This window comes from Eumetopias jubatus, unplaced genomic scaffold (assembly GCF_037043125.1).
Source record: "Eumetopias jubatus isolate StellerSeaLion01/CBP00866 unplaced genomic scaffold, mEumJub1_p1.0 scaffold_5, whole genome shotgun sequence".
In the NCBI taxonomy this organism is placed as follows: Eukaryota; Metazoa; Chordata; class Mammalia; order Carnivora; family Otariidae; genus Eumetopias; species Eumetopias jubatus.
In genome coordinates, this window is record NW_028274811.1 from 33849342 (window position 1) to 33870774 (window position 21433).

General features: G+C 44.3%; 1 protein-coding gene across 1 annotated transcript in view; it reads left to right on the forward strand.

The window, feature by feature from the left end:
- The first annotated feature begins 2103 nt into the window (after positions 1 to 2103).
- Positions 2104 to 21433, forward strand: part of PCDHAC2 (protocadherin alpha subfamily C, 2) — a 47255-nt gene continuing 27925 nt past the window's right edge. The window contains exons 1-3 of the mRNA XM_028095908.1: positions 2104 to 4659; positions 14616 to 14674; positions 17476 to 17564. Of these exons, the coding sequence (XP_027951709.1) occupies positions 2104 to 4659; positions 14616 to 14674; positions 17476 to 17564 (2704 nt within the window). The remainder of the gene's footprint in view (positions 4660 to 14615; positions 14675 to 17475; positions 17565 to 21433) is intronic.

Below are 21433 nucleotides of genomic sequence, written 5' to 3' on the forward strand. Positions count from 1 at the left end.
CCAGGCCTACAATTCATGCACTTGAGAGTTTAAGGCTTTCTGAGATCAAATTAACCATAGCAAACAGAGACAGAGTTAGTGTAGGGACATTTGGGGAGGAAGCAGACAGAGAGGGAGAAGACAGAGACCTAAGAAAGGAGACAGGAATAGAATGTGATGGAAATTGCTTCCCACTCTGCACCCTTGAAGGAACAAGGAGGACAAATAAGAAGCAGCAGTGATAGGAGGAGTCTGGGAGCATCTCTGGAATAAAATTGGTTAGGTTGTGGAGTGTTGTCAGCAAGTGAGCTTAGTGGGTGGGAAGGAAGGGATGTGCTAGTTGAGGCCTTTGAAATCTGGGTGTCAGGATCATTGCTTTGGCCCCTTCACCTGTCCCCTCAAGGAGGGAAGAATGCCAAACGTCAGCTCTCATGCTGGCTTTATTCCAGCCCAGAGCTAGAAAATGACCCACAGAGGGAGATCTTAGGAGTGAGAGGGTCCTGGCAGATGAGAAGGGAGAGGACTTTTCGGTGAGTGCTTTTTGCACGCGGGGCAATGGATTTTAAATTCCTGTGGAAGAGAAGAAAAGGCCCGGGAAGGGGATGTCTGGAACAGAGCAGAGGCAGTGACACAGCACAGAGACACTTCCTCGGATCCTTTTGCTTTCTTGTTCACTGAAGAGAAAACTGGTTGTCTTTTTGTTGTCTCTGTAGCAATACAAGGTTGAGTCTTAGAAGAAAGGAGGGCCAGAGGTGTAAAGGAGCCTCATATTTATGGAAGGGGAGCTGTAGCCATTGAAACTTGCTGGCTGTTGTAAGAGAAATCCCAGTCTCCCACAGTTTGCTTAATAACAGTAGATTTTTCACTGCAAAGCATTAATGGAGTCCAAATTCCAGCCCAGCTTGGGAGATCAAGAGTAACCCTCTTGATGTAATGGTTTTGCAGGCTCTTGAAGACATTGTCATCTGTTAAAGAAAAATTTTAAACTCACTCTGGAAAGAACAAAGAAAATGTCTTGGATGATAAATTAAAAAGATTTGAAGTAAAAGAAGGAAAAGCTCGAGGGAAGAATTTCTTTAAAATTTTACCAGACTTCCCCACTCTGATATAAAGGGGTCAAATAAGACCTTAGCCTGCAGTTTCATGGAGCCAATTTTTGAAAGAAAAATTTAAAACTTGAAATATTGGTTATTTGCCAAGGTACACACTGAAAGCAAGTCCCTGGCTACTAGCAGAACTGAGTACTGGGATCCCAGGATGTTAGTTTTAGGCTTGTTCCGCAGAAGAGAACCGCACTTGCCGTCCCCCTCCCTTTGCCCCAGGAGTTGAACACTTCCTGCACTATTTAGGAGTATTGTAGGGAAAAGGTTGGGGTCAGGTGAACAATTCCCATCATCAGCAACCCCAGAGCGCCTTCCTTGCGTTTGTTTCTTTTGAATGTGTAGCCGCCGCCCAGGTGCCCATACTTAGCTAAGGCCCCGAGTTTATTTTCCTGAATTGCGCTTGTAAATCTTTTCCTGGGAAGGTGATAGCCCAAGTCCTAGAGACGTAACTGCTTGTCCTAGAATAATCTCCTTACGAAACCCGTTCAACAGCGGAGGGACGGTGGAGACTGGCTGAACAGGGAGATGGGGGCAGGGAGAAAGGGAGTGGCCGCGATCCCGCGGTCTGCCGGGATCCCGCAGGTCCAGGGTGAAGGAGCCGGGGCTGGAGTGGCTGGAGCGACCGATCACTCCGGGTCGCCGTCTGCCACCTCGGTGCGGAATCGGAGCCGGACTTGCTGAGCACTCCTCCCCCTCCCCTTCTGCTTCCTTTTCCCTCCCCCTGGAGCGGCAGCGGCGGCGGCGGCGGCGGCGGCGGGGAGGCAGCGGAGCCAGGCGGAGCGACTGTGCGGCGAGCGGAGGAGCTGGGATATGGGGAGTCAGCGGGGGCGGCGGGGCCAGGAGCCCTCCGGGGGGCCTACGAGCGGAGCGGCCCCCGGCGTTTGCTAGCGCGTGAGCCGTGGGGGAGCGGGCGCACGGTGGCACGAGCGGAGGCGGAGGCGGGGCCCGGGCGTGGAGCCCGGCTGGGAAAACTGCTGCCTCCGGCCCTGCCCGGCTCCTACCTCCGCCGCGGCCGGTGGCTATGGAGCTGGCGGGCACCAGACCTGGGGCGACAGAGCATCCGCGACTCAGGCCGCCCATGTCCTGGCTGCTGCCGCCGCTGCCTCTCCTGCTGCTGCTGCTGGGCCCAGCGGCCTCCCAGCTGCGATACTCGGTGCCGGAGGAGCAGGCACCCGGTGCGCTTGTGGGCAACGTGGCTAGCGCGCTGGGGCTGGAGCTGCGGCGCCTGGGGCCCGGCTGCCTGCGCATCAACCATCTGGGTGCGCCCAGTCCGCGCTACCTGGAGCTGGACCTGACGAGCGGCGCGCTCTTCGTTAACGAGCGCATTGACCGGGAGGCGCTGTGCGAGCAGCGGCCTCGCTGCCTGCTCAGCTTGGAAGTGCTGGCGCACAGCCCCGTGGCGGTGAGCGCCGTGGAGGTGGAGGTACTGGACATCAACGACAACTCGCCGCGCTTCCCCCGGCCCGACTACCAGCTGCAGGTAAGCGAATCGGTGGCCCCTGGAGCGCGCTTTCACATAGAGAGCGCGCAGGACCCCGACGTGGGCGCCAACTCGGTGCAGACCTACGAGCTCAGCCCCAGCGAGCACTTCGAGCTGGACCTTAAACCCCTGCAGGAGAACAGTAAGGTGCTGGAGCTGGTGCTGCGGAAGGGCCTAGACCGCGAGCAGGCAGTCTTGCACCGCCTGGTTCTCACAGCTGTGGACGGGGGCAGTCCAGCCCGCTCGGGCACGGCACAGATCTCTGTGCGTGTCCTGGACACTAACGACAATTCTCCCACCTTCGACCAGTCCACTTACCGAGTCCAGCTCCGGGAGGACGCCCCCCCAGGCACGCTGGTGGTGAAGCTGAATGCCTCGGATCCGGATGAGGGCTCCAATGGCGAGCTCAGGTACTCCTTGAGCAGCTACACGTCGGACCGGGAGAGGCAGCTCTTCAGCATCGATGCCAGCACTGGGGAAGTGCGGGTAAGTGGAGCACTGGATTATGAGGAGGCCTCTTCCTACCAGATCTATGTGCAGGCGACTGACCAGGGTCCCGTGCCCATGGTGGGTCACTGCAAGGTGTTGGTGGATATCGTGGATGTGAATGATAATGCACCAGAGGTGGTGCTCACGGACCTGTACAGCCCAGTGCCTGAGGATGCTGCATCCAACACCGTTGTGGCCCTCCTCAGTGTCAACGACCAGGACTCGGGCCTCAACCGGAAGGTGAGCCTGGGCCTGGAGGCCTCACTGCCTTTCCGGCTGAATGGCTTTGGAAACTCCTACACGCTGGTGGTGAGCGGTCCTCTGGACAGGGAGCGGCTGGCTGCCTACAACATCACAGTGACAGCCACAGATGGGGGAGTACCACAGCTCACATCCCAGCGGACGCTGCAGGTTGAGATCTCTGACATCAATGACAACCCACCAAGCTTCCTACAGGACTCCTACTCCATCTACATCGAGGAGAACAATTTGCCAGGGGTGTTGCTCTGCACTGTGCAAGCCACAGACCCGGATGAAAAGGAGAATGCCGAGGTGACCTACTCGCTCCTGGAGAGGGAGGTTCAAGGGCTACCGGTCACCTCCTATGTCTCCGTTAACAGTGCCAGTGGCAGCCTTTATGCTGTCAACTCCTTTGACTATGAGAAGTTTCGGGAGTTCTTTGTGACTGTGGAGGCCCAGGACAAGGGGAGTCCACCACTGAGCAGCACTGTGACCGCCAATGTGTACGTGGTGGACATGAATGATCATGCCCCTCACATCCTGTACCCTACCTCAACTAATGCGTCAGCAGCCATCGAGATGGTGCCTCGAACTGCCCCTGCTGGTTATCTGGTCACCAAAGTCATAGCCATGGACTCAGACTCTGGCCAGAATGCTTGGCTCTTTTACCATCTGGCCCAGACTTCTGAGCTGGACCTCTTTAAAGTAGAGCTACACACAGGAGAAATTAGGACTACCAGGAAGATGGGAGATGAGAGTGGGACGACTTTCAACCTGACGGTGGTGGTCCGCGACAATGGCGAGCCGTCACTGTCGTCCTCCGTGGCCATTACAGTGGCTGTGGTGGAGAGAGTCTCCAAAATCCTCCCTGATACTCAGAGACATGTTAAGAGTCCTCGGACATATTCTGAAATTACACTCTATCTAATCATAGCATTAAGCACAGTGTCTTTTATATTCCTTTTGACAATCATTGTTTTGAGCATCATCAAGTGCTACCGCTACACTGCGTATGGGACCGCGTGCTGCGGGGGCTTCTGTGGAATGAGGGAGCGGTGCCCCGCTGAACTAAACAAACAGGCCAATAACAATATTGACGCCAGGATACCACATGGCCTCAAGGTGCAGCCTCACTTCATTGAAGTGCGTGGGAATGGCTCCCTCACCAAGACCTACTGCTACAAGGCCTGTCTGACAGCAGGCTCAGGGAGTGACACTTTCATGTTTTATAACACAGGGGCACAGACAGGACTGGGGCCTGGGGGAGCCCAAGCAGCTGCGAGTGAGAGCAGGCACCTCACAGGCCAAAGTGGGCAGAGTGCCGGGAACCTGATCATTCTCAAAAATGATGCTGTTTCTCAGAACGAGGTGAGAGAGCAGTCAAGGGGTCTTGCATTTTCACACATCCCCTCCCCCGCGCCAGTGTCATTGGCTTTATTGAGTTACTAACAGTGACAGTGGTTATCTGGTAAACTGAATGTATATAGTACCTGTGACTTGATCATAACCTACTTTGTTTCCACTCTAGGAAAGTAACATCAGAGAATTGTTTTACTTTGTTTTCTTTTCAGATATATGAAGCCTTGACCATAACGCTGTTAAGAAGCAAGGATTGGTCTTAAATATTTGATGTTAAAACATAGCTCTGCAGAGGGCTGGAACAGGCTTGAGAATAAGATGATGCCATACTGGGTAATGTTTTGAGATTCAAGGAGAAATGGCTTCTGCTGTCTCATCTATAGGGAAAGTTCTCTTTGGAAATGCTATAGGAGTGTTGTTTTTTAAAAAGCTGAGACCTCTAGGGGTTGTGGTGGTCAACTCTGCATGCTTTCCTTATTTATATATCCAGTTACTATTTCCAGTAATTGCACTGAACTGATGTGATAGGATCTTCTGGCAATTCATGTCAGAGGTGATAAAGCCATAGACTGTGGCTCTCACCTTGAAGCCAAAGTTTGCTTTGTGGTAATTCTACTGTAGGGGCTGTCTGAGGAGATGGATGGTAAGGCAAAGAGAGCAAGACTGAATTTGTCTGGTTGGAGTAAGGAGATAATAGAACAAGTGGATCAATGATGTGGGGACGTGGTGAATAACAGGACAAGCTGGGATTGGGGAGAAAGAGAAGGAGAAAAGAACTCTCCCATTAGTCACCTTTCTTGGCATAGAGGAAGTTCATTGTAAGATGATTTCCCTGCAGTATGTTAAATGCAATCTGTAATTTCCTGATTTCCTGTTGACAATTTCGAAGGTTTCAATGAGATGTGAAGTAGCCTCTCAAGCCCTTTATATCTTTAAGTTAAATGACAGTACTTCAGACAACACTCCAACATATCCCAAAGTACATGTTCATTTTCTGTTTCTAAAATTTAGTTTGCAATAGCTAGAAAAGCCTTGGAAAGTGGATGGCTTGCTGTATATGAAAGACAAGTGTTAGTAAATACACGGGTTTTACGTTTTGTTTTGTTTTTAAGATTTATTTGAGAGAGAGAGAGAGAAAGAGAGAGCATGGAGGTGGGGGGTAGGGGAGGAGCAGAGGGAGAGAGAGTCCCAAGTAGACTCCATGCTGAGTGCTGAGCCTGACTCAGGGCTCCATCTCACAACCCTGAGATCATGACCTCAGCCAAAACCAAGAGTTGGACACTTAACTGACTTGCCACCCAGGCGCCCCTTAAGTTTTAAGTAGGTAGAGGCCAGCTCACTCATTATTATGAAGAATGTACATAAATTATTGGACAGTGCATGAATGTGTGGATGTTTTTGTGTAGTGTGTGTCCGTTGCGTGCTTGAAAATAGAGGTCTGCTTTGTGATACTTTAAAGTTGTATTTCAGAAGCCAAAATTTTGTCCCATCAGTAGTGATGAATTGTTATCTTCCCAAACAACTACTTTGTAGCTAGGACTTTCAGAGGTACTACAAAAGGAATTAATAATATTTGTCCCTCCTATATTTTTGTGATGTATTTTCATTGACATACTGCTGTCTTTTTTTTTTTTATGTCCATAGTTTCCCATTCTAAATTCATGCTAATCTTGAGGAAAGTAATGCATAAAATACAGAAAAAAGCCCAGATGGATAGAGAGTATTTCCCATGTACATTGTATGTAGCTGTATTAGAGAAGCCTGATTTTAGTCAATATTGAGCAACCACAGGAGGCAGATTGCAGATTAAGAAAAACAGGGAGACAAAATCAGGGAGTTTCCAGAATTCTTTAGATCATAGCTTTTGGAAGCCTGTAAAAAGGCTTAATAAGGATGCTGTAGACATTTGCTTAACAAATTCTTGTGAAGCCCCTCTGGGCCTGGGGTGGGCTGCAGGTGGTGAAGATGCTGGGAGAGCAGGCCGGGCAAGCTTTGCCACCAGCTGTGAGCAGGAAGCTCAGCTGTAAGACACTCTTCCCCTCCTTCTCCTGGCTCAAAGCGTGGGGCAGTTTGATACATGAACTATTTCTGTCTTACACTGACCTGTGTGTTAATACGACTTTGGTACACAAACCTTTAATTGAGGAAAAAATTATGTCAGATAAGTCCTTGCTCTTGTGGGATTTTGCCAGGAGGATGAATGCATGATTTTAATAAAGGCGGATTTCTGCCAGCCACGTTCAGAAATCCAGGGAAGAGCCCTACGGTCTCTAGCTCCTGAAATTATTACAGTTAAGAGGAGAGAGTGAGTCAGGTCAGCGTGGCAAAATGGAAACAAAAATCACTCAGCTCTGAAAGTCATGACTGCTAGATCAACCTGTTAAACTTCCACATTAGGCTTTCTCTTTTCCCTACCTAGTTACTGCAGATGGCAGAAGAGTCCTAGGGTGCACTTCATGCCATGTGCCTATGCTAATGAGATGAAGATTATAAAGGATGAGTAAGGGAATCTGCACTCAGTGACCACTATGTTATATAAAAATGTTCTGCTTTGCAATATATGTGTGATTTCATTCCCTGTAAATCATACATGAAAGAAACATTTACCAACATCCAAACATTTACCAACAGCTAACAAATAAGCTCAGAGAGGTTAAGTAACACACACAGTCATTCTGTTAGTCTATTTTAAGTCCTGTCTGTCTGATTCCAAAGATTATGCTGTTTGAAATAGTATGAGTAGACAGAAATCCCAATGTTTATACTCCTTTTGTTATGTGATAATCTGGCATTTTGGCTACTACGGGTTCACCTTGTGGTGTAAATTGACTGCTTTTGGAGAAAGAGTAATTCTTTGCATAAAAGTAGGTCACAGGCGGGAGGATCAATGAGTAAAAATGTTACTATCAAGCTGATATCTTTTTATTTGTTTATCTGTTTCACTTTGGCATAGCCTGTGATGATCTTTCATCTCGGTTCTTTTTCTGATTTCTCTTTTGTTGCTTATTAAACAGCATTTAACATCAGACTCTAATCTTTTGATAGATTTCACTCCCAGTGAGCTTATTTCATGAGCCATTTGTGCAGTGAGTTTTCTGAAGTAACTTTTTGGCAATGGGGCAGAATTTCTCTTCGGAGATTTCTGAAAACCTGATATTGAATGTGGTTGGCACCCCTTTCAGAGCCTCCAAGAAAAGCAAACCAAATCTTAAGGTAGATTCTGTGCATTTGTGGTCCTGTGACTCCTCATGAGTCACTCTGAGTGCTCTGGGCAGATTTGTCCAACTGTGCTTCTGTGGGACCAGGTGGCATAAGATGTGGAAATCACAAAAGACTAGCAGAAATAAGTTTGCTGTCATTTCTTTTCAAGCAATCTGTAGCCATCAGATCTTCAGTATTTCTGCCACTGTGTATATACATTCACCCCTAATTGCAGATGCGATGATCTGAAAGAGCTGGCCCTTCTTTTAGTGGAGCCTAATTTTTTCCCTTAGGACTAACTTTTCTATCTGGTGACTCTGTCCTGTATCAGAATTTACACTTAGTGCAAAGGGACATGGTGGTGAATTCATAAAAAGTGTGTGAGGGTCAGAATAGGCAAAGAAATTCTATCTGTGAACTTCCATTCCAGTGTTCCACCCTCTCATGGTCACTTTTGAGTGGTGGGCTCCTTTGTTTTGCCATTTCTGTATTGGTTATAGGACTGTTCCTCTGAGAAAAGGTTTATTTTCTTTGGTCTGGTAATATAATAATTTCTTCAAATTACCTCCTTCCTTGCTTTTTCTGCAGATCTGCTGAGCCACATGGAATTATGGCTGAGCTCTTCTCAGTCTCTTTATCTTGCATATATTCTGACTGATGAAGAAATCTATTTATTGTAGCTTGAATGTCATTGGCTTCCCCTTTCCTCTGACCCAGGAGTGAGCTGTCACATGGGCATCTGGTCTACCTCCAAACACTGCAGGGACACAGCCTGGCATATTATAAATTGCCTATTGGCATGCTGTCCGCTTGACAGAAGAGCAGAGTCAGTTCTGGATACTTGCCTTGGTTTGCCACCAGTTTTTGCTCTCAATGAGAGGTTAGGATGATGTCAGTTCACAAATATTTGAGGAAAACTTGCCATCACAGAGCCCAGAGGTTTAGATGAATTTAATGGAGATTTCCAGGTGTCTTTGAATGTGACTGTTGTTAGGAATTCACCTGGCTCAAATTTCCTGTGCATAATAAGTATGAATATAAATTTAGTTTATCCATATGATCACATTTTGAGTATTATAATCTATAATCATGATTTCAAAAATCAAAGAGCAAGAGGATTCCTTAGCAGTATTTCAGATCTGCTCACCTAAAAATTACAGTTTTTTTCTTTCAGGAATATGAACTTGACAAATGTAAAGAAATATCTGACATTGCAAAGGTGAAGAAAAATGTTAGTTCATTGGCACATAAGCAACATCAGTTCCTTTCTGGCCTTGCAGGGTCAGAACTCTGGACTCCAGGGAAGTGAAACTGTGAGTGAGGGAGTAACTGCTGTGCTAGCAGGCTGTGCGTCCAGAATTAAGCAAACCTAGCATTTTCTGTTGTACTGGAACCCATTAGTATGTTTCAATATTATGTTTATTTTACTTCCCTGCTTCATGGATTAGCAAGTGACTTCAGAGGAAAGTATTTCATTTTGAATTCTCATATTTCTCATCTTTTCAATTGCTTTACTAGAAGACTAATATGTAACATAGCAGTGATTATTTTAAATGTTATACTCCTTCTTGCCTTATTGACCAACAGTTTATATATTCATTTTCTATTGCTTTGTAAGAAATTACCACAAATCTCCATCTCATTCTTTCTCTCAAATAAATAAATAAAATCTTTAAAAAAAAAAAAAGGGCACGTGGGTGGCTCAGTTGGTTAGGTGACTGCCTTCAGCTCAGGTCGTGACCCTGGAGTCCCGGGATCGAGTCCCACGTGGGGTGCCCTGCTCAGCAGGGAGTCTGCTTCTCCCTCTGACCCTCCCCCCTCTTATGCTCTCTCTATCTCATTCTCTCTCTCAAATAAATAAATCAAATCTTTAAAAAAAAAGAAATTACCACAAATTAGTGGTTAAAAACAACTCTCATTTGTTCTCTCAGAGTCCTGCAGGATGTGAGTGGGTTCTCTGCTTAGGTTTTCACAGGGCTGAAATCAATATGGCACCCTGGCTGAGTTCTCTTCTGGAGGCTTTGGGGAAGAACATGCTTTCAAGTTCATTCAGGCTGTTGGCAGATTTTACTTCTTTGTGGACTACCTACTTACATACTGTTGCCTGGAGGTCACTCTCAGCTCCTAGGGGTTGTGCTCAGGTCCTTGCCTCATGATCCTCTCCATCTTTCGAGCTAACAGTGGAGAGTCTTCTCTCATGTGGAATCCCTCCCATGCTTCAAATCTCTCCAATTTCTGTCTCTGATCTCTAGACCCAGATTTAAAGGGCTCATGTGATTAGGTCAGTCCGGCCCAAATGATTTCCCTGTCTTAAAGCCAAGTGTGTCATATAATATAACCTAATCAAAGTAAGAGCCATCATATTTATTCTTGGAGATTATGCAAGGCACATACACCAAGGTGTGAGGATCTTGGGGGGCATTTTAGGATTCGGCCTCTCATAGTTTATATCAACGATCTCAAAATATCAGTGTGAAAAATCTGCAGTGGATACATCTTCAATAGAGTCCTAATAGGAGGGAAAAGGAGATGCAGCATGTAGTTTCATGTCTCAGAGGGCCATTTACTGATAGCATCAACATGGATTTCCATGACAAGGAGTGTCATTTCCTGAGTGGTCCTATGATTTTTTTTTTGAAGGAGATAAGGTATTTTAAACCTATTTTATTTAAAATTTGTCTTGAAAGAGTGATTCACCCTTCTGTAGCTCAGATATTCTATGGTGTAAATAATAAATAATATTGTTACAGGATAAGTTAAATCTTTCTTATAATTTTGATAGAAACTTAAACGGCTTCTTGTTCTTCATTAATGCTACATCACCCATATGGACTACCTAATTCAGTTTTTCCACATCTGGAGTTTTGTGGCTATTAGTCTCCTGAAGGACTAAGCTTTGAAAAAACAGAACATAATGGGGCTTTCCACCAATAGGAATTAAGCATAGTTCTGGAATGTATCATCCAAGTGTTAGAAAACTAATTCAAATCCTTAGTATATATCTTCAATGTGTCTGGCTTATCAGTAGTCAACTTAAACTTGAGTTTTTCTGATTTTAATCAAGTTTGAGTGAAACCCACATAAATTTATTACCTTAAATTTTATATCATTTAAAAATAAATTTGTCTCTGGGAAACTCAGGTTAACAAAGAGAAAAAAGAAAAGTACAGTTGGCCCTTGAGCAAGACAAGGGTTAGGGGTGCCAGACCCATGCACAGTTGAAGATCCAAGTATAAATTTTGATTCCTCAAAAACTTAACTGGGGCGCCTGGGTGGCTCAGTCGTTAAGCGTCTGCCCTCTGCTCAGGTCATGATCCCAGGGTCCCGGGATCGAGTCCCACGTCGGGCTCCGTGCCGGGCGGGAAGCCTGCTTCTCCCTCACCCGCTCCCCCTGCTTGTGTTCCCTCTCTCGCTGTGTCTCTCTCTGTCAAATAAATAAATAAAACCTCTAAAAAAAATAATAATAAATAAATATCAGTTTTAAAAAAAAACAAACTTAACTACTAATAGCCTATTGTTGCCCAGAAGGCTTACCGAGAACATAAACAGTTGGTTAACACATATTTTATATATTGTATGTATTATATACTGTATTCTTACAATTAAGTAAGCTAGAGGAAAGAAAATGTTATTAAGAAAATCAGGAAGAGAAAATACATTTGCAGTACTATATATGGTATTTATTGAAAAAAAAATCCACATATAAGTGGACCAATGCTGTTCAAACCTATGTTGTGCAAGGGTCAACAATATATGTCATTCCATGTAAATTAGTTTAAAACACAAACTTTTTGGGGCACCTGGGTGGCTCATTCAGGTTAAGTGGCTGACTGTTGGTTTCGGCTTAGGTCATGATCTCAGGGTCCTGGGAGCAAACCCTACATCGGGCTCTGTGCTCAGTGCAGAGTCTGCAAAAATTTCTCCTTCTCCCTTTGCCCCTACGAACCCCTCCCCCCCACCCCAGCCTGGCTCACGTTCTCTCTCTCAAATAAGTAAATAAATCTTTTTTTAAAAAATGCACAAACTTTTGTGTTAGGGAGACCTAAATGTAACGATCAGCCAAACCCACCAATCAGGCAAATGATTTAATCTTTCTAAAGCTCAGATTTCTTATTTCTATAAATTTAAGTGCATTAATATTACCCTTGCATGATAGTTCATTTGTTCAGAAACATTTTTAAAACCTACCAAATACCCAAACCCTGCGAAGCTCTGAGGACATAGCTATGTATTATGAATATCTAAGGATATTCATGTTTTATGGACAAAACAGATATGGCTTTTATAGAATTTGTGGTCCAAAAAGAAGTGTTAGGATAAATGCAACAATATGTTTAAAGTGCTTATCCTTTTGCCTAATATTGTGTGGAGACTCAAAACATTGTATATTCTTCCTTTTCTTTTCCCTGCCCAATCTTACTACCCTAAGACATGTCCTAACTACAGTTCTGATAAATGAATCTGAGAAGCACCTTATTGTTGATGGACTGTTACAGAAAATAGCAGCATGACAAACTGTCATTGAGGAAGTGAGGTTGTGTAGGGAACTGAGTTCCTTGGTCAGTCCTGCTAGAACTGTGCCTTTCAGCAAAATGAGGTTGGTGCTTTCATTCCAAAGATGAAGTCGCAGCAGTTTTCATCACAAATGTTACCCAATCACAGAAAAATTGGCAACAATTGCCTAACAGATGTCCAAGTCTTTATTAAAGGAAGGTTCCCACAGTTGACACGAGTGCTGCTGGTGGTAAGGGGAGAGATGGTGATGATTGGATTAATAGGAAATAGTTCAGCCATATTTCCAGCTTTACAGAATAATTTACAAATAGTTTCTCTTTTGTTCCCTGCAACAGCACTGGTAGAAAATGAGAACCCTTTCATTTCATCTGTAGAGAGTTTTATGCTACTTTATATGGAACATCCATAGCATGCTGTGAACTTAACCACCAAGGATGAAGCAGCTTGCATGTTCATATCTTGCCAGCAGAGTGGAATGGACCAGAGAGGGCAGTTGGTGTATGGGGACATTTGAGGTCAAGTATCCTAGACTTGTAGCTTTTTCTGGGCCTTGACTTCGGCTAACTCTCTGAATACCATCCAACCACCCCAAAGTCTGTCTGGAAGTTGAGATGCCGATCACTTCTTTCCTAGGTGTTGTGAAAAAGTGTGGTTATGAAATACTCTGCATCCTTTGAATAAACAATAAAAAGGATAAGAACAATGGGCGCCTGGGTGGCTCAGTTGGTTGGGCGACTGCCTTCGGCTCAGGTCATGATCCTGGAGTCCCGGGATCGAGTCCCACATCGGGCTCCCTGCTCGGCAGGGAGTCTGCTTCTCCCTCTGACCCTCTTCCCTCTCGTGCTCTCTATCTCTCATTCTCTCTCTCTCTCAAATAAATAAATAAAATCTTTTTTAAAAAAAGGATAAGAACAAGAATTACTGACATTTTGAAGTAGTTTATTGGTATTACTATGGCCTTGTGTCTACCAAATATGGTCATTATAATCCAGAGGAATTTATAGAATACAACCTCCGTCTCTTCATCTTTCCACTCAAATAGACCTCAGTATTTAGTGACGGGACCACTTTAATCTCTGCCCATGAAAACACGTTGAGAGGAACATCTATCACAGGTTTTTTTTGTTTTGGTAAAGATTTTATATGTTTATTTTTGAGAGAGAAAGAGAGCACACATGCACCAACAGGGGGAGGGGCAGAGGGAGAAGCAGACTCCCCACTGAGCAGGGAGCCTGATGCGGGACTCCATCCCAGGACGCTGGGATCATGACCTGAGCCGAAGGCAGATGCTTAACCCAGGCGCCCCTCACAGGATTCTTTTATAACAAAATTTTTGGTAATAAATACAAGATAGTGATGGTGGTTCATTTTGTCCCCAGTGATTCCTGAGCTTCTAAGCAGCCCATAACTCCTCCAACAGTCTTTAGGGGCCTATATTTTCCTTTTCTGTCCCCTCCACTTGGAATTGCCAGTCTGTGGACAGAGGGTAACAGATCTTTCCAGTACACAAGTGGTGCAGACTGAGCCAGGTTCTTCTTGGGTTTCAGCAACTCCCTGTCAAGCAATCAGAGCTGAGCGAACAGTAATTGAGGGAAGAGGCAAAAACACTCAGAAAAGCAGGGAGGGAGTGGAATTTTATGAAAAGGATTATGTAGCAAAACAAGGTCAAACTCCTGTCATGGTTTGTTTTCGTCTCCCTGGGATTCCCCTTCAAGCGGCAGAAGAGGCAATTAGTCGCTGGTGTGCGGACGGGGCCCATCCATCCTGGGTCGAAGATGCTGTGCTCTGCAAAGCCAGCAGCAGATTGCAGTCCTCTGCAGTCCGGCCAGACCAGCAGAACTTGTGTAGTTCGTACCCTGTTACAGCTAGAATACCAAATGGGAGGCGTTCCTTTAGTGTGAAGCATTGGAAGGCAAAAACAATGAACGCTTTCCCTGTCTCAAAATAGACTGCCCTCCCCCTAGTGCTGCTTTAGGAACATAGACCTGTTTTGAGCAAGGCGAAGCCACAGCTGGTCCTTACAGCATCATTAAATCGGTTTTTCCATGATACTGAGTCTGTGCAAGGACCGCGATGAGCTAATTTTCTCCTGAAGTGCTATATATATGGATATCATCTTAGAGTTGCACATAAAATGCCTCCTTCAAAACTTTTTTCAGATACATGGAAATATTTTAGAAACAGCTAATCAATCATGGGGAGATCACCGCTTTGCCTTATTAACAAAACCTCCCTTTGTGATTTTGCAGCCACGACAGCCCAACCCTGACTGGCGTTACTCTGCCTCCCTCCGAGCAGGAATGCACAGGTATGTAGTTCCTTCCTCTTTTCAGTCGGAAGAGCTTTAACTTTGTATGGCTCAGACACATGCTCTGTCTAGAGGCCAGAAACTGCTGTCAAACTGAGAAGCTTCAGGTACTTTGCCAGGGGAATGTAGTTCCTTTTGACTCCATGTCTATTCCTTGGAACACTGGAAATAGTGCCAAATGCTTATCAAGGGCTGGCAAATGAGAGTTTCCTGTAAAATTACAGACAGGCTGCTGTGTACTTTCTCTCATCGAAAGTTCTATAAGGAAATAATTACAACTTCCCTTATCCCTTCCCCACCTATACTTTCTGTCCCTGCCTTAGAAATTATAATTAATGCCGATGCTTTTAGATCTGAATATAGGTACGTGTTGTCTACCTTGGATTTCTGTCACACATCAACTCTTTTAGCCTATTAACCACAATAATTGGCTGTTGTTCATGTTCATCCATATTAGAATCTCCTTTTCCATCTTGTTACTCTCTCGTTGCTGTCAATGGCATGGGCTCTTCAGAGGATGAGCCATGTGAAAGGCCTTTATTGAATATCTGGAGACCAAATCTATCTTATTTTAAATGAACCTAGAGTAATAGCATTACTCTGAGACTCAGATTAAATATAATTTTGCTTTCTCTACTTTGTCTCTTTGACAGTAATTGATTAACTACCATTATTCCCAGAGCTGATTTAGTGCCATAGGGCCAAATAAAAGATTCTTTATTTTTGAGTGTCTTTGGAAACCAAGAAACTAATGATCACTACCAGCAAAAGGATTTAGTTTTAAGGAAGAAATAAACTCTAAACTTAAGCCCCTCAAGATATCTGGGCAACACTTCAGTAGATCTTTACCAAACCTACATCAATTTCTAAAGAGAGAGCTTACAAAGTGTGTGTTATGTTAATGAAAAGTTAGTTTTGAGTCCACTTAGAAATGCATTAAAGTAAAATAAATTAACATGTTCTCAAGCATTACAAGTCGAGCAGAAGTCCTTATAATGGGCGCTGTTTCTGAACAAGAAACAATCAGTGAAGGCCTGAAGATCCGTAGTTGGCATAGTGAGATGTCACATTGGAAACTTGGTCATAATTTTAGCCCAGAAACCCTGGTGAAGTTGCTGGAATATTAGGTGTCAGGAGGGTTCTTTCTCTTTGTTAGTGACCAGCTTTTGCCTTTGCCTGCATCTGAGCTATTGTTGCAAACCATACATTAGGAAAAAGCATGGTTTATAATACCAGCTTTTTCTATCCTAGTTGAACTAGTGTTTTACCTGAGAAGTATCAAAGCCATGAGATGTGCCTTTAAAACTACATTTGAAACAAAATGCTAAAACGTATCACTTCCTTATTCCATTTTCAAATGAAAAAAAAAAAAAAAAGCCAAGTGTGCTCCTATTCAGGTTTCAACTAAGATGCCATGAGATACAAGTAGGATAAGGAATGAAATAAAAACTGAAGCTAAATGTAACTTATTCCTCACAGTATAGTACACTGAACATATATTAGAGTTGTAAACGTACAGAATACTCTTCTCTTTTTACACATGTGCTTGGCTTCTTGGCCGTTCAGCCTCAGACATTATGCAACTATTTCTTTGAAAATTCTGCTTTGAGTTGAGCTGGTTCCAGGGTAGTTACATCTCCAGAATGAATCTGATTGAACCCATAGAATTTGCTGATAGAATCCAGGAACACATGAAGGATATTAATATTTGGAAAAAAAAAAGAGAGAAGATCCTAGTACGTAGACGAAGGGAAGAATCGCAGTAGGGCAGAGCTTAATGAATGAATTTTGATTAGATATGTTATTCAGAGTCAAAAGTGAAAGAATATTCAGTTGATAGATGGTCTTCCCCCACAATAGTTCAAGATTGTCTGCTCTGCTGCTTCATATAACCCTTCAGATAGTAGTATAAAATTAAGTTTTAGTAACTTAATTTGCAAGATGAACCAATGTCTTTTTGAAAAGAATCCTCTAATCCTGATGAGGATTTTCTTGGATGATGTTTACTCTTCGAGTCCCATTTGTTCCTTCCTTCATTCATCCATCCCACAAATAGATGAGGGTCTCCTATATGCGAGCATTAGACATACATAGATGAATATGATGTTTGCTCCATCCCTGAACGGTTTATGTTCTATCTCTGCTTGCTTCTAAGGATGTCCCAGTTCGTGTCTCACTCCCTGCAATATTTCATGCTGAATTAATCTCTTCTGAATTGGGATCTGTGAGTGGTGGTGATAGGCTTCCTCAAGTTCCAGGAAATGGAGGGTGGGTTGTCTATAAGTAAAAGATACAGAAAGAGTAAAACAGAAAATAAGGTTAAGAAGTAATTGGGTAACTAAATTGGAATAATGCCACAGTTGTCAGCAAATAATTTTCATGTGTTTTCGTCTTTGCTGTAGAGGACCCAGAAACAAGAGAATCAGCAAGAGAGGCCTGGGGCTTCTGAGAACAAGCTCACCTCATCTGCTTCAGCATTAAGATGTTAAAATGGCGTTAGCCCTCTGATGGGCTTCCTGTTAGATTTACTGAACACCACGTGGCGTTAATGACAACCAAAACTGCCATAAAGATAAAACATGTTTATTGCCTGGATAGTATATATAGCAAGCAGTAAGTCAGCAATGCTTTTGCAGTTTGTGTAAGGTAACTGCTCAGCAGTAATTGCTTCGGTTCAAGTAGGAGTAGAGTGTGTTAGCTGTAGCCCTGCCTTCAGAGATGCATGCACTTTCTCAGGGTGGAAGGAGATCTGGAAAGTCGTTTGTGGTCTAACCATTATTTGGGTCTGTGTGTTTACTCAGCTCTGTGCACCTAGAGGAGGCTGGCATTCTACGGGCTGGTCCAGGAGGGCCTGATCAGCAGTGGCCAACAGTATCCAGTGCGACACCAGGTAAAGACCCAACGTTTCTCTCTTCTTGCTGGGTTCTAGAAGGCAATCAGATGACCTGTTTTTTTTTTTTTAAGACCAGGAATGTTAATGGTTCTCTTTTTAGTCTTTCTTCTTTTCCTTACATACATACATGATTATTTTGATTTTCAACTTAATGTCCTTCAAGAATTGAAAACAGAGGAGAGAGAGAGAAAGAAAGTGTGTGTGTGTGTGTGTGTGTGTGTGTGTGTGTGTGTGTGTGTGTGTAAAGTTCTTTTGTAAAGTAACCAGGCATCTTTCACATGCTTAGGCTATCTGAGCCACACAGAGAAGATCTGGTGGCCTCATGCACAGAGATGACACTGTTAGCAAAGATCTTTTGGTTGAAGACAATGGAAACCCATTCAAAGTGGTAAGCAAAAGGGAGATACATAGATAGGTACATAGACAGACGCAATGGAGTTTCTCATAGAAGTGGAAAGTTATGAAAACTTTTTATGAAAACTTTATGAGAGGCACCACTCTCTTTGACTTCAGGTCAGAGTCAGACCTGCTTCTTTCTGCATATCTACATCAGTCTGCAGACTGACTTTTACTGCCTTGACATGTATATTTACACACGTGACTGTCTCACAGTTTCTTAGTTTAGAGGACCAATGGGGACTGATTCCTAATCCATACTTTCAGGAAATAGAATCTGCCGAATTGGATCAAGAACCCGGTGGCTGGGAGAGCATAGAAAAATTCCTTAAACTTATATTTCCTTAGTTTCCTTATTCTTGCCTAATCACTAAAGCAATGTCATATAATAAAAATATGGCTTTGTAGGCCCATCCCTGTGGCAGTTTCCAGAAAGGAAGATTTCAGAGACTGCAAATGGTGTCTCTCATAATCCTCTATTAATAGAACATCATGATGATAATAATAGTTCCTGATTATTGAGCCATAATCTACCCGGACATTGTGCTGAGCACATTAAATGTGTGATCTCATTTATCCCCCATGACAACCTCTAAGGGATTTATGATGTCTATTATACATATGAGAAAGTGGAGACACAGAGAGGGTAAGAAACATAACCACATTCATGTAGTCTGTAAGTGGCAGAGGTAGGATTCAAACCCAAGTGTGTCTAGCTCCAAATCCAAGTGTATGTAGCACTTATTTCCTAGCATGGCTAGCTTGCAAGAACCCATCCAAAATCAAATACATATATTACAGATGACACAAGTGTGCGTGTGAAACATTCTTTCCAAAAATAATCAGGTGCCTTTCAAATGATTAGGCTATCCGAATAACATGTGCAGCTAAGGGCCCATTTTTACTGGCAACACTAAGGGCTTTCGTTGATTCTGATCAGCCAGCATTTGCTATTTATGAATGTTGCATGATTCAACTAAAAGTCACATTTGTCAAAAAAAAATGCACAAGTTAAAGCAATTCATTAGTGGGTAATATTGCCAGATGGCAAGGAGAGGGACATAAAATAGTTCATTGACAAATCTGCAGCCCCAGTGCCAGTGATGGAGCGAAGAAGTGATGGAGGAGGAAGGGGTGTTGGGCTGCCAAGTACTGCAGGCTGGGAAGCATCTGGAATGGTAAGAGCTACCCTGTGAAAGCAGCTTACACCCATGCCTTGCTCACCTGCCTTCGTTTCAGGGCTTTTCTATTTTCACAGAGCCAGGAACTAAGTCTGAATACATTCTCCCTTTCACTGATGATGTTGGTGGGTGTACATTCCTAGGCAAATGTGCAATAGCAACTGTCTGCTGTGATATTTGATCTGCATCTGGCCCAGGTCTCTTTCCTTCAGATTTGAAAGAATGTTAGGAACCCATCTTCTTGACAGAAGATAAGGAAGGAGTCTCCACTGCTCCCCTTCTCTATCACCCCAACCCCTCTTGTCTAATCCCTTCTGTCCAGGACTGTGCCTGGCTCCTGCTGCATGAGTCACAGTCCTCATGGACTGAGCTCGACAGAGCTTGCATCTTCCAAGTAGCCCGTGGGTGATCTAACCGTATTTTTCAGCACACCTCCTTACCGGTAACATAGAGTTCAAAGGATGCCCCTCTGCCTTCTGCTCTGTCCTTTTGACACTTTCAGGTTTTAGGACTCAAAATATGTTCTGCACTGTCATTAGGGAATATGGCATAAGGATTAAGATTATGATTTGGAGTCAGCTGAATAAGCAAATTGCTTAAATTCATGTTTTTCTAATTACCCCATCTGTAAACTGAGTATAATGATAACACCTATCTTAGTGAGTTGCCATGATTACTAAAGAAGAAAGAAAGTTGAATATAGTGCTTGACATACAATATTAATAAATACCTAATTTTCTCACTCTTTTTTTTTTCTGGAATAGTTTTGTGCAATCTATGATGTGGCCTTGGCTGATGACCTGGTGGCCAGAATTCAGTAATGCTCATTTCTGGACCCAGAGAAAGACCCTCTAAGGTTGTCTGGATCATCATGACATCTGTACAGTCCAGGCACTCTCCCTACCCCCCAACCCCAGCTGCCCTTCTGGGGATGGAATGAGGAGGCTTCATTAGTTCTGCCCAAAGAAAAGGAAAATGCTTCAAGAAACCTGGTTGTTTCCAGTCCCAAGAAGAGCCTGCCTTTCATTGATTCTGTTGCTCCCTCACGATGAAGGCGCAGTTGCTTCCAGAAGGCTTCCTCCTGTTGCCTGGGTCTCCTTACACTTGTGTCTGAGACGCCCCCCCACGAACCACTACCTTCTCACCCTAAAAGAGCTGTAGCTGGCGGGCACGAAGAGAGAGGGCCCAGCTATGCACCAGTCCCTCATTCACATGTCTTCCTTGAGGTTGTTTGTCCTCCATTGATGCGTTCTTTTGCTTTGTCACTAAACTGTTCATTTCTCTTCACAGTCCACAAAAACCTAGGATAAGATGTCACCCTCTGAAAGGATCAATGGGGACATCACCAGGTGATGTTTCTGGCAGGATAAACAAGTCAGGCATCAAATCGGTTAATCCTGATTACTGGTCCCCTTCTCCAGCCTCGCCTCTGTGTGAGCAGACCTGGACGAAGGACTTCTTTAGCAGCTTCCCGTGAGACCGAGCAGAGAAAGTAAATGGGCTGAGGAGAGAGAACGCGGCATCCAGTTACAGCTGCTTCTCCAGCAGGAGGGATGGGCGGGGCGGGGGGGGGGGGGGCTTTAAAGGGCCAGTCGTTCACATTTGCAACTCTCACTTTCTCAATGTGAATGTTCTGAAGAGGTTTTAGTGAGTGCCCTCTTGTGATCAGTTCCTAGAGGGAAGCCTGAGAGGTTATAAGAAGACTGTCCCTGCCCTTGAGAGAGCCAGGCAGGCTTCAGCGCGCCAGGCTGCTTTGCTTTCCCCTACTGGTTCTTCCAGGGGTCCCCTTTTCTCTTTTTCATTACCTAAGGCAACAGATTATTTTTGGAGTGGGAGATACTATTTTCAGAAGAGCTCAGGGAATTCCAAAACACACCGTGCTGCCAAAGATAATGCTATAACTTGTCAGGGAAGACCCCAGGGGATGGGGGACTAGGAAGTGGAAGATTAATCAGGCAGTCCAGATGACTAAGGCAGGGAGGCGTAGGGGACCTTAGTTCAGAGTGACTAGACAGTGGTTCTCAAAGTATAGTACTTGGAGCAGCTGCCCTAATTCCTACTGAGTCAGAAATTCTCAAGAGTTGGGCCCAGAAATCTGTGTTTTAACAGGCTCTCTGTGTTATACCAATTTACCCCAAATTTAAGAACTGGTGTAGAATGAAGAGTAAATATTCCTGAGGTTGTGCGATGTCTTTGGAGGCTCAGAAGTCGTGCGAGGAAGGCATCTACTCATGATTCTTGCAGGAAGCAGGAACCCTTTCCTGTATCAGAGAGAGAATCACTAAGAGT